The sequence below is a fragment of the Tupaia chinensis genome, unplaced genomic scaffold (assembly GCF_000334495.1).
Source record: "Tupaia chinensis unplaced genomic scaffold, TupChi_1.0 Scaffold000545_1, whole genome shotgun sequence".
NCBI lineage: Eukaryota > Metazoa > Chordata > Mammalia > Scandentia > Tupaiidae > Tupaia > Tupaia belangeri.
In genome coordinates, this window is record NW_006160057.1 from 2,545,371 (window position 1) to 2,558,116 (window position 12,746).

General features: G+C 42.4%; 1 protein-coding gene across 1 annotated transcript in view; it reads left to right on the plus strand.

Moving 5' to 3' along the window:
• Positions 1 to 12,746, plus strand: part of TBC1D31 (TBC1 domain family member 31) — a gene marked incomplete in the record, with an annotated part of 76,169 nt that overhangs the window by 21,978 nt on the left and 41,445 nt on the right. Inside the window, 5 exon segments of the mRNA XM_014591233.2 lie at positions 1,776 to 1,935; positions 4,277 to 4,477; positions 8,783 to 8,953; positions 11,053 to 11,132; positions 11,211 to 11,357. Coding sequence (XP_014446719.1) covers positions 1,776 to 1,935; positions 4,277 to 4,477; positions 8,783 to 8,953; positions 11,053 to 11,132; positions 11,211 to 11,357 — 759 coding nt within the window.

Sequence of the window (12,746 nt, forward strand, 5' to 3'; positions counted from 1 at the left end):
AAAGAGTGTGGGTTAATTTTAGTTGAAATGGTATTCGAAACCCTAACGTGGATGCCAGGAGTTCTTGGTGTGACTGGGCTGGTCATTGTTTTTAGGCCTTTCCTTTGGAAAGATGTGGAAAGTAGGTGTTCATTCATCTCTTCTCTCATGCTCTTCTATTAAGTCACCAGGAGATTCCATCACCTCTACCAAGCTATGTGTTAAATTGATCAGTTTCTGGGGTCACAGATGGCATGGTGGTTAAGGCACTGGACTTCCACATGGCTGACAACGGTTCTAGTCCTGGATCTGCTTGCTTGCCTTCTCACTTTCTCTCTCTGTGGTCAAATTAAAAGATAAATAATAATAACAAAATAAAATTTTAAAATCTTAAGAAAAGAAAGGTTGATCAGCTTTTTGTCCATCACCACTGGGATTACTGTAGCCCAGGCCACCCCAGGTTTTTTCAGAATACCATACCTGCCTCCTTATTTGATCTCTGTATTCCATTCATTTCCTAAAGTTAGTCTCTGCACAACTCATGGAAGCCTTTGTCAATCATTGTCAGCTCATGGAACTTCCCTGTGAAACCCTTCTAAGAGCTTTCTGGCACTTAGAGTAGAATCCAGGCTTGCCACCATGTCCCCTGAGGCCTTCTCTCGGGCCTTGGCCTCCCCTCTCTTTTTTTCCCCTGCACTGTCTGCAGCCACACTTCAGTATGACTTCCTACTTTTCCTCTATACTAACCTTATTCCTTTCTCAGCCCTTTTGTTCTGGCCAGTCTAGAATACTGACCAGTGCAGAATTCTTCTCGAATCTTCTCTTGACTGGCAGCAGATCATCCTCCAGTCCTGCTTTCAGCACCTCTGGAAAGGTACGAACAGTTTGGTGTAGACCTTGTCGCCAGCTGGGATCAAGCTTGTTTGTTTGCCTTCTTCTAGAATGAAAATCCCTCAGGAGCAGGACTGTCTGACTTACTCAGCCTTAACCAACTTGTTCTCAATATTGTCCTGACTTCCAAATGACGCCTGGCTTAGAGTAGACACTTTTTAAGCTTGCGTCGAATGAACAATCAGCGACCTTGCGAGTCAATAAAGCTTACTCTTTTTGTACCTTATAAACATAAAGTAGCTTTCCTTGAATTGGAAAAAAGACCATTTTTGTTTCTTCATGTAGCATGCTTGACCCATTCAGTATAGAGGTGTGTGAAAGATAAACAGGTGGAGAGTGGTAAGTGACTTTGAGATCATGCCATGAAATACAGATACTACTCAGAAACCCCAGGGAAGTCATCAACCAACTGTTTAAGTTGGTGCCTAAGCCCATTATGTTAAAAAATACATATACTATAAACCTGAGCTGTCTTTGTGACTACTTCAATTGATGGAATTTAAAACTAGTTTCTTGGGTAGTACTAGCCATGTTTTTCTTCTTTTCTTCTTTTTCTTTTTCTTTGCTATAGGGTGCATGTGCTCCCCAGAGAGATAGAAAGGGAAAGTGAAAAGTCACCCCGCAGGGGCTTGGCCACACCACAATCTCTTCTCCATTCCCCTCTTGGAATTTTGGGCATGCACACACATGTGCCTTGTGTGTTTCCAAGCCACTGGTTGGAATCTAGCACCATGTGGAATGCAGCACCGTATTCACCACACCACCTGCTGGCCCAACACTAGCCACATGTGAAGTGCTCAGACAGTCCCACTGGGCAGTGGTGACCATATTGGACAGCTCTAGGACGTTTGTCATTACTGGAAGTTCTAGTGGGCAGTTTGACTTTCAACCTTTTTGTTGTGTAGAGATGGCCGGATCCTGGCTGCCGGAGGCAAATCAAATCATCTTCACTTGTGGTGCTTGGAAGCTACCCAGCTCTTTAGGATTCTACAGATGCCAACTAAAGTTCGAGCCATTCGCCATCTCGAATTCCTTCCTGATAGCTTTGATGCTGGTTCCAATCAGGTTAGTAACGTGAAGTAGGACGTTGTACCTTCTGAGAAAAATCTGATCAGTTTCTGAACTGTATTAGCTCTTATTTAACTTACACCTTGCCTGTTGAAAGGATTTAAAATTGCAAATACATTATTTTTGTGAAGAGTCTTGAACTGAAAAATTTCATTTTCGTATGTTCTTTTTGGTTTTGTTTTGTTGTTTTTGTTTTTGTTGGGAGAGGTTTTTGCTATAGGGCATGCGCTCTCACCAGAAAGAGAGACAGAAAGTGAGAAATCATCCCCTGGGGGGATAGCCACGCCACAATCCCTTCTCCTCCATTCTCCTCTTGAGATCCTGGACACGCACGCACACATTCCTGGCCTGAGTTTAAGCCCTGGATCCGAGACTCAAACTGGAGTTGGCTACATGGGAGTTCAGCAACATAGCCATTATGCCAACTGCTGGGCCCATCATTTTTGTATGTTCTTTATCTTAATAACAATTTACCCTTTTTTATAAAAGAAGTATGCTTTCAGTTGATGTTGGACTTTATGGTTTGCAGGGTGTTTTAGCATGTTATTTTTCATTTGATTCTTGCTGCCTTAAGCATAGGCAGGAAACATGTTCACCCACTTTACGTATTATTCTACTAATACACAGAATCATTAAGTGACCTATCAGCTTGCCTGTTACCTATAACAAAGATGGTGGGACCAGCAAATGGCATAATGATTACGTTGCCAGGCTCCCACATAGTTGACCGCAGTTCAAGTCCCAGACCACCGCTTAAAACTCATGCTGGGCATGTGTGCATGCATACCCAACATCCTGAGAGGAGAATGGAGAAGGGGCTGCGATGTGGCCATCCCCCTGGGGGTGATTCCTTGCTTCCTGTCTGTCTGTGTCTCCGATGAGCACACGCGCCCTATAACAAAAAATCTCTCTAAAATAAATAAATAAATAAGATGGGACTAGAACTAAAATGTTCTCATCTTATTTTAATATACCATGTTGTACTGTTGTCTCATTCCTCTGAAATGTGTTTTATCTTTTCTTAGTTTACAAAGTGCTTTTTCCTTTTCCTCCATCACTTTTTTCTATTTAAATCAAGCCAAACAGCTAAACTTTAATCTTATTAATTTAACTTATTTATATATATATATATACACACACACACACACACACACACACACACACACACACACACATACATACACACCACATGGCTATGAGAAAGAGGGAGAAAGGGAGGTGGAGACTCAACTGGTATGTCATATTGAACCCACTGCCATGATCGCGCGTTACTCCGCTGTCTGCGAGGGAAGGGCCCTCAGGGCCTAAGCACCCGATTAGGCCCACCTCTCAGCACTATTGCTCTAGGGGTTAAGTTTCCAACACCAGCTTTGGAGGGGATGCATTCACATCAGAGCGCTGTCCGGTTATCTCTCCCCTGTGGGTTTAGTCAGTGGATGTGGCCTGCCACTGGGAGGGGGAGATTTTTAAATCACATTTCCATTGTCCTCTGGGGTGCCTTCCTCTTTTTTCTGGAGAGGTTTTTGCTATAGGGCGCATGTGCTCCCTAGAAGGAGAGAGACAGAGAGACAGAAAGTGATAAATCACCCCCCAGGGGGATGGCCATGCCGTAATCCCTTCTCCATTCTCCTCTCAGGATCTTGGGCATGCACACACACACACCTGGAGTGAGTTTAAGCCACTGGGTCTAGGACTGTAACCGTGGTCGACTACATGGGAGTCCAGCGACGTAGCCATTATGCCATCTGCTGGTTCCAAGATGCTTTCCTTACTGGTTCTGGTTAGAGCGAGGCTTATTTAGGCCTGAATAAGGCAAATCTACATAACCCATTAATTAGTGATTTTAAAGTGAGATAGAATCTCCTCTGACCACCCCATATGAATATCGTATATATCATATGTGGGGGCTAGTCAGATATGCTACATCTGTATATATAACACATATAATGAATGTACAATATATAACACATTAAAAAAATACACACAAGCATATATATGTAATCATGTGTATAGTTTGACTTTCGCACAGTTTTAAGAACTCACATTTTGGGAACCAGCAGTTAGCGTAATGGCTATGTCGCTGGACTCCCACGTAGTCGACTGCGGTTTGCGTCCCGGACCCGGTGGCTTAAAACTCATGCCGGGCGCGTGTGTGTGCGGGCCCAAGATCCTGAGAGGAGAATGGAGAAGGGATTGTGGCGTGACCATCCCCTCTGGGGAGGGTGATTTCTCGCTGTCTCTATGTCTGTCTCTGTCTGGCGAGCACACGCGCCCTATAGCGAAAACTTCTCCAAAAAAAAAAAAAAACAACAGCTCATGTTTCTTTCTCTGCCCTTAGGTTCTTGGAGTGCTAAGTCAAGATGGCATTATGAGATTTGTCAATATTCAGACTTGTACACTTGTGTTTGAGATTGGGAGCCTGGATGAAGGAATTAGCTCTGCAGTCATTAGCCCACACGGACGGTACATAGCGTCAGTTATGGAAAATGGAAGTCTGAACATATATTCAGTTCAGGCATTAACACAAGAGATAAATAAGGTATGTGATTATGTAAACAACATCAGTTTTTTAAAACACGTAAATATTGTATCATCAAAAATAAAAACTTTGATAAAAAATTAAAAGAAAAAAAGAATAAAGACTTTGGGCTCACTTAATAGCGTAGCAGTTGAGTGTTAAGAATAGAAGACTATATCCCCTATGGCCAACCACAGTTGGATTCCTGCCTCAGCAGTATTAAAAACATACTGGGTGTGGGGGCCAAAAGGTGGCGTGGTGGTTAAGGTACTGGACTCCCACATGGCCTACTACGGCTCAAGTCCTGGACCCAAAGACTTGAAATTCTCTCTGGGCATGTGTGTGTGCATGCCCTAAATCTCTGGAGGAGAATGGAGGAGAAGGGATTATAGTGTGACCACCCCCCCCAGGAGGTGATTTCTCATTTTCCCTCTCTCTCTCTCTGTCTCTCTCTCTCTTTGGCGAGCATATGAACCTATGGCAACATATAAGCAAAACATACTAGGTGCATATTTGTACGGCCCCAGATCCCGATGGGATGGACAAGTGGATAAGAAAGGATTGTAGTGTGACCTGTACCCTTGGGGCTGCCCTCTCTCTGTCCCCGCCAACTCTGGCGAGTGCATGTGCCTGTTAACAATAAAGAGGTCCCTTTGAAAAAGCAGTATAACACACTGTAAAGTTATATGTAATCCAATGTAATATAAAGAAGATTATGATGATAATAAAAATAAATAAATAAGTAAATAAATAGAAGAGGAAAAAAAAATAAATAAACAAGAGGTGAAACTTTCCACTGTCGTTTTCTAATTTCCTTGGAACCTGCTCATTGCTCTTTCCTAAAGGCATATCTCCAGCCTTGATTTCTTGTCTACACTCCATTTTAAAATTGCTTCCCTCCAGAGACCAGCAGTTGGCGTAATGGCTGTGTCGCTGGACTCCCGTGTAGTCAACCGCAGTTCGAGTCCCGGACCTGGTGGCTTAAACTCATGCCGGGGTTGTGTGCAGGCGTGCCTCAGCAGTATTAAAAACATACTGGGTGTGGGGGCCAAAAGGTGGCGTGGTGGTTAAGGTACTGGACTCCCACATGGCCTACTACGGCTCAAGTCCTGGACCCAAAGACTTGAAATTCTCTCTGGGCATGTGTGTGTGCATGCCCTAAATCTCTGGAGGAGAATGGAGGAGAAGGGATTATAGTGTGACCATCCCCCCCAGGAGGTGATTTCTCATTTTCCCTCTCTCTCTCTCTGTCTCTCTCTCTCTTTGGCGAGCATATGAACCTATGGCAACATATAAGCAAAACATACTAGGTGCATATTTGTACGGCCCCAGATCCCGATGGGATGGACAAGTGGATAAGAAAGGATTGTAGTGTGACCTGTACCCTTGGGGCTGCCCTCTCTCTGTCCCCGCCAACTCTGGCGAGTGCATGTGCCTGTTAACAATAAAGAGGTCCCTTTGAAAAAGCAGTATAACACACTGTAAAGTTATATGTAATCCAATGTAATATAAAGAAGATTATGATGATAATAAAAATAAATAAATAAGTAAATAAATAGAAGAGGAAAAAAAAATAAATAAACAAGAGGTGAAACTTTCCACTGTCGTTTTCTAATTTCCTTGGAACCTGCTCATTGCTCTTTCCTAAAGGCATATCTCCAGCCTTGATTTCTTGTCTACACTCCATTTTAAAATTGCTTCCCTCCAGAGACCAGCAGTTGGCGTAATGGCTGTGTCGCTGGACTCCCGTGTAGTCAACCGCAGTTCGAGTCCCGGACCTGGTGGCTTAAACTCATGCCGGGTGTGTGTGCATGCGTGCCTGAGATCCCGAGAGGAGAATGGAGGAGAAGGGGGCATGGCATGGGGGGTAATTTCTCACTTTCTGTCTCTCTCTGTCTTCCTGGCAAGCGCACACGCCATATAACAAAAACCTCTCCAAAAAAAAAAAAATTGTTTCCTTCCTAAAGGACATCTCTGCTCTCCCTGTCTGATTTAAGATGTCACTCATGACCTTCCCAAAAGAGGTCTGCAGTTCTAGTTTCTTCATTCATCTCCCTCCTTCCTCCCATCTCATAGGCTAGAAGCCTTAGTTCTGTGGCTTTTCCCACTTCCGTATTTCCTTACTGTAGTTAATACTAAGTCAGATCATTTCTTTCATTTCAGACATCTTCGTATGTGCTGCCTGTTCTCCAGTAGCAATTCTTGTATTGGCCTCATTAGCTACTTCTGAATAAAGATAATTTAAATAAATATGCCCAACTCTAGTGCCTTTTGCACCTGTTCCTATCTATCAATCCTTCTCCCATATAACATTCTTCTAAAATAATGCTTTCATGGTCATTTGAAAAACAATGCTCCTGGGGCCCGCAGGTGGTGTAGTGGTTAAGGCACTTGACTCCCTCATAGATGACCATGTTTTGAGTCCCAGACCTGCTGGCTTGAAACTCAAACCAGGTGCATGTGCATGCATGCTCAGAATCCCAAGAGGAGAATGGAGGAGAAGGGACTACAGCATGGCCATCCCCTCTGGGGGATGATTTCTCACTTTTCGTCTCTGGCGAGCACATGTGCCAAATAGCAAAACTCTCTCAATAAATAAATAAAATAAAATAAAGTTACCTTGGGGCCAGCAGGTGGCATGGTGGTTGAGGCACTGGACTCCCACATGGCTGATTACAGTTCAAGTCTTGGGTCTCGTGGGTTGCTTTCTCACTTTCTTTCTCTCTATTTCTGGTGAGTGCATGTGCCCTGTAGCAAGTTAAAAGATAACAGTGATGATAAATAACACTAAGTAAATAATAATTTTTTAAAATGATACCTTAGTGACATCTTTCCTTTTATCTATTGAATTAGGTCCAGACTCTTCTTCCTGGCTCTTGGTGTCCTCTCTAATCTTAACTGCCCATCCTACCTCCCTGTACTTGGGACGTTTCCGCATGATCCCCCATAAGTTACTATTCTTACTTCTGCATTTGTTACCCACACTCTCTTTGTTTTTAAAGCTGTTTCTTTTCATTGTTTATTTTATGTATACATTTTTTAAGTTTGTTAGAGGGAACATGTGCTCACCTAAGAGAGACAGAGAAAGAGAGAGGGAAAGTGAGAAAGTAAGCCACCAGATCTGGGACCCAACTGCAGTTGGCCATGTCCAGCGCCCCAGCCACCTCGCTGGCCCATAGCCACACTCTTTATTTCAGATACAGTGTACTCCCTGCTCCACTTCTCAGCTCTCTAAAACTCCCCCAGCTAACAAGTCAGACCACTGTTACTTCTATCCCATAGATGAAGAACTGAATCAGAATATGAATCGTCATGGTGCTTTCATTGTATTTACAACTCAGCCTGAGTTACTTCTCTGGACATTGCCTTTGAATAAGAAGATCTCTGGGTTTTAAGAGAGTATATTTAACAAGACATGTTCTCGTGAGCCATCTTACCATAAGTAAATTGAAGTTGTTGGATCTTTTTCCCATTTGCTAGGCCTCATAAAAATGAGAGTTTGGATTCTAAATCATGCCGTCTGAACTGTTTTGTGAGCTGTTGATGCTGCAAGGAACTAACTAGCCATAGCTGTGCAGATTAAAACTTGTGACTGGGGATAGAGAAGCAGGGCTGGCACGCTGCCAGAGGAAAGTCCCGGGCAGTTCCTTCTTCCTGAGAGGAGTCTCACTGGAGCCCGAAGAGCGTTGAGGTGCCTCCCTCAGCATCCCAGAGGGCCATATGTCTAACCGCGCCTCCTGTGCTGCAGATTATCACCATATTATAACTCCATCATGCGAGCGTAAAAATGGTTTAGTCTTACCAAACCATTGGTATTGATTTAAGGCCAGCTTTCAATCCAAGTTAAATTCTGTTTATTACTATTGTTAATTGAGTACCTCTTTATGTTCTTCAGAGGAATTGATAGAAATCTGCTTTATCTTTTTAAAGAATTTTGAAATTTATTATTATTATCATTATTATCACTTTTAATTTGATCAGAGAGAGAAAGAAAGCAAGCCACCAGGTCTGAGACTCGAACCATGGTTGGCCACACGGGAGTCCAGCGCCTTAACCACACCACCTGCTGGGCCCAATCTGCTTTAATTTATTATCCAAAAAGAATGTTCTTAGGCATTTTACTTACAGTTGTTACTTGAAGGATAATTATACATATTAAGGCATGTTATTAAGTTAATCAAAGCACATTTTGGACATTATATTAACAGGCCTATTTAACAATAATACCCACTGGAATATCTTTACCTGTGTGTGAGTGCATGTGCGTGCGTGTATGTGTATATGTATATAATAATGTATATGTATAATTGTTTGGGGTTTTTTTAGCCTCCTCCTCCTTTAGTGAAAGTAATTGAAGATTTGCCCAAGAATAAACTGAGTGATATTAAGATGAAAGTCGTATCAGGAAGAGCACAGAGACCAGCACTCTTCAGGGAAAGCAAAATACAAACCAGAATATTAAAACAAGACATGACTGGCCATTTTGAAAATAAGGAGGTAAGAATATATTATTCAACTTTCAGTGGTCGTGCTTCGGTTGTAGACAAGACTTGTGATTTCTAGGCCATCATCACTTTTCATCCTCTTGGGCATTAAAGGAAGGATTATCTGAAGAGCAGATAATCATAGTTGAAATTCACAATACGTTTTTTAAACTTTTTATTCTTGCCATAGAGTGCATGCTACTGAAGAGAGACAGAGAGAGGAAAAGTGAGAAATCTCTCCCCAGGGGGATGACCATGCTACATTCCCTTCTCCTCCACCGTTTTTGGATTTTGTTTTATTTTGTTTTGTTTTTAAAGAGGTTTTTGCTATAGGGCACATGCACTCACCAGAGAGACAGAGAGAGACAGAAAGTAAGAAATTACCCCCCTTCCCACAGGGATGGCCTCACTACAGTCCTTCTCCTCCATTCTCCTCTTGGGATTTTGGGCACGCACTCACATGCACCTGGTATGAGTTTTAAGTTGCTGGGTTGGGACTTGAACCACAGTAGACCACGTGGAGTCCAGTGATGCAGCCATTATGCCATCTACTGGTTCCTCCTCTCTGGATTTTGGACACACATACACAAGCATCTAGTGTGATTTTCATGCTGCTGAGTCTGGGACTCGAACCATGATTGGCCATGTGTGAATCCAGTGCCTTAACCACCATACCACATGCTGGTTCCTAAACTTTTTCATGTAAATGTAATACATTTTAATGGTTTTTCTTAGGTCAAACATGCTAGCTTTCAGCCATATGTGAGAGTACTTGAGGCATGGGTAGTCTGCAACTTAAAACACACGCCAGGCACATCTGCATGTGTGCCCAAGATCTCGAGAGGAGAATGGAGGAGAAGGGATTGTGGCATGGCCATCCCCCCTGAGGGAGTGATTTCTCACTTTCTGTCTCACTGTCCAGCGAGCGCACATGCCCCACAGCGAAAATCTCTCTTTATTTAAATAAATAAATAAATAAGTAAAATTTGCACGAAAGTTTTAGATGTAAGGGATAATCAGCAGAAGCCAGTGTGTTTGTTGTATAGGATGAAACTGTGAACTAGGTAAGTTTTGCTGTCAGGCTTCTCCTTCATGCTTTTATGCTAAAAGTTGTCCAGAATTTTGAGAAAAGGGAGCAGAGAAAGGAGGCTAGGGTAGACTATCAGAATTCATCATTTTTAGTGGAGGAGTCTCGTCTGGGCTACTCAAACTTAGAATGGCTTTTATATTTATAAATAGTTAAGTTTTAAATATGTGTAATAAATAAAATCCCCAATTCCCTCTTGGCCCACAAAACTTAAAATGTTTATTATTGGCTATTTACACAAAATGTTTCCCAAACTGTGGTCTCAGGAAGTTAATGTCATGAATTTGATCTGTTACATATGCACATATATAGATGGCATGTATACAGAGAGAGGACAGAGTCGTGAGATGTAAAAAATGTTTATTGGGGAGCAGCAGATGGCGTAGTGGTTATGTCACTGGACCCACACATGACCAACCACGGTTCGAGTCTATGACCCAGCATCTTAAAACTTATGCAGGGCACATGTGCATGAGTGTCCAAAATCCCTAGAGGAGATTGGAGGAGAAGGGATTGTGCGTGGCCATGGGAGGTGATGTCTCGCTTTCTGTTTCTATGTCTCTCTGGTGAGGGCATGGCCCTATAGCAAACATCTCTTTAAAAAAAAAAAAAAATTTCTTGGGAGTGGCAGATGGCTTGGTGGTTAAGACGCTGGGCTCTCACATGGCTGACTGCAGTTCGACTCCTGGACCCATCAGCTTGAAACTTATGCCAGGCTCATGTGCATGCGTGCCCAAAATCCCTTGAGGATAACAGAGAAGAAGGGATTGCAGTGTAGGCATCCCCCCCACCCCCCCACCCCCGGGGATGATTTCTCACTTTCTCTCTCTATGTCTCTCTCCCTCTCTCTCTGGTGAGTGTAAGCATCCTATAGCAAAAACCTTAAAATAAAATAAATAAAAAGACTGTTTCTTACTATGTGTTGTGTTCTTCGATTGGAAAGCCATTGTGGACTAGATTACCATTTGTCACCTTTTCAGTTTTACAATCATGTCCCTTATTAATTACTGTCTTTCTCTTTACAGAATGAGTTGTCAGATGGATTAAACAAAAAGCGCTTACAAATCTTACTAAAGGGCTATGGTGAATATCCAACAAAATACAGGTAAAATTTCAATTCTTGTATATTACATGGATTTGACGTAAACTTTTTTTTTTAGTTAAAATTATATTTTAATTTCAGAATGTTCATTTGGCGTTCTCTGTTACAACTGCCTGAAAATCACACTGCATTTAGTAGCCTAATAGATAAGGGCATTCATGTGGCATTTTTCAACCTGCAGAAGAAATACCCCATCAAGAGTAGGAAGCTACTCAGGGTGTTACAGAGGTACGTTCAAATATGGAGCAGTGGGGTGAGTCCTGTATTGAATCATTGCAGTGTTTTTTAAATCCTCTATTTGTAAAACATTGTTTGGTCAGCTTTGACCATCCTTGTGTGGTATGTTGATTTGTCTAATTTAACTCTCAAACAAACACACACACACACACACACACACACACACGACATATGAGTGTTAGTTTGTGTTGTGTTCTGTTGAGTCTTTTTTGCATTGAAAAATGTATCATGACTTTATTGACAACTTAATAGGAAGTGGGCATCCTTCAGATCATTGAAAGATTCCAAGAGGCATAGACCTTGAATTTGAAGGAGAAAGAACCAAGTTTTGAATTCTTGTTCCACCACTTACGATGTAGGGAGTGTCACTTTTTTTTTAGATTTATTTAGTTTTATTTATTATTATTATTATTATTATTATTTTGAATTTGCTACAGGGCATATGCACTCTGCAGAAAAAGAAAAGAGAGAGAAAATAAGAAAGGAAGCCTCCAGGTCCAGGGCTCAAACTGCAATTGGCCATGTAGAAGTCCAGTGCCTTAACCACCATGTCACCTACAGGTCCCACGTGCATCATTTTACTTATTATTATTATTTTTTTTTTACTTGAATCTGCATTTCCTTTACACTGAGTTCATTCCTTGCCGTAAGTTTTTGTTTCTTCAGTTCCTTCTGGGATATCCTTTTCTGTACAACCTCCTCTTCTGGGTTAGGAACAGTTTGTTTCTTCTCTGTAAGGCTCATCTCAACAGGCAGGGGGAGCTTGTGTATGTGTTAATCCCACCATGAGCTTTTCACACACAACGAACGGCACTTCTGGAATGCCTTGTTCTGGGATGTATGTCCGATGACCAGAGCATCTACATTTTAAACCCTTAATGTTCAGCATTACTGTTTGCATTTGTAAGCTTGTGCAGCAAAAATTCAGCACTCTTGGGACCAGCAGTTGGCGTAATGGCTATGTTGCTGGACTCCCATGTAGTCAACCGCAATTCAAGTCCCGGACCTGGTGGCTTAATCTCACGCCAGGTGCTTGTGCGTGTGTGCCCAAGACCCCGAGAGGAGAATGGAGGAGAAGGGATTGCGGCATGGCCATCGCCCCTGGGGGTTGATTTCTTGCTTTCTGTCTCTCTGTCTCTCTCTTTCTGGTGAGTGCACACACCCTATAGCAAAAACCTCTCAAAAAATAAAAGCACTTTTTTGGGGCCACCAACCCTGTGTCCAGCCCCACTGTGTGGCCTTTGCACATCTACCAACTCCATTGTAATGGCAGAATGGCACACACTGCTTCAGTAAAGTGACATCCATCAGATACTTGGTAGCTTTTTGGATATGCATACCCTTGATGGCCTGGGCAGTTTCATGAATGTTCTTTTTTTT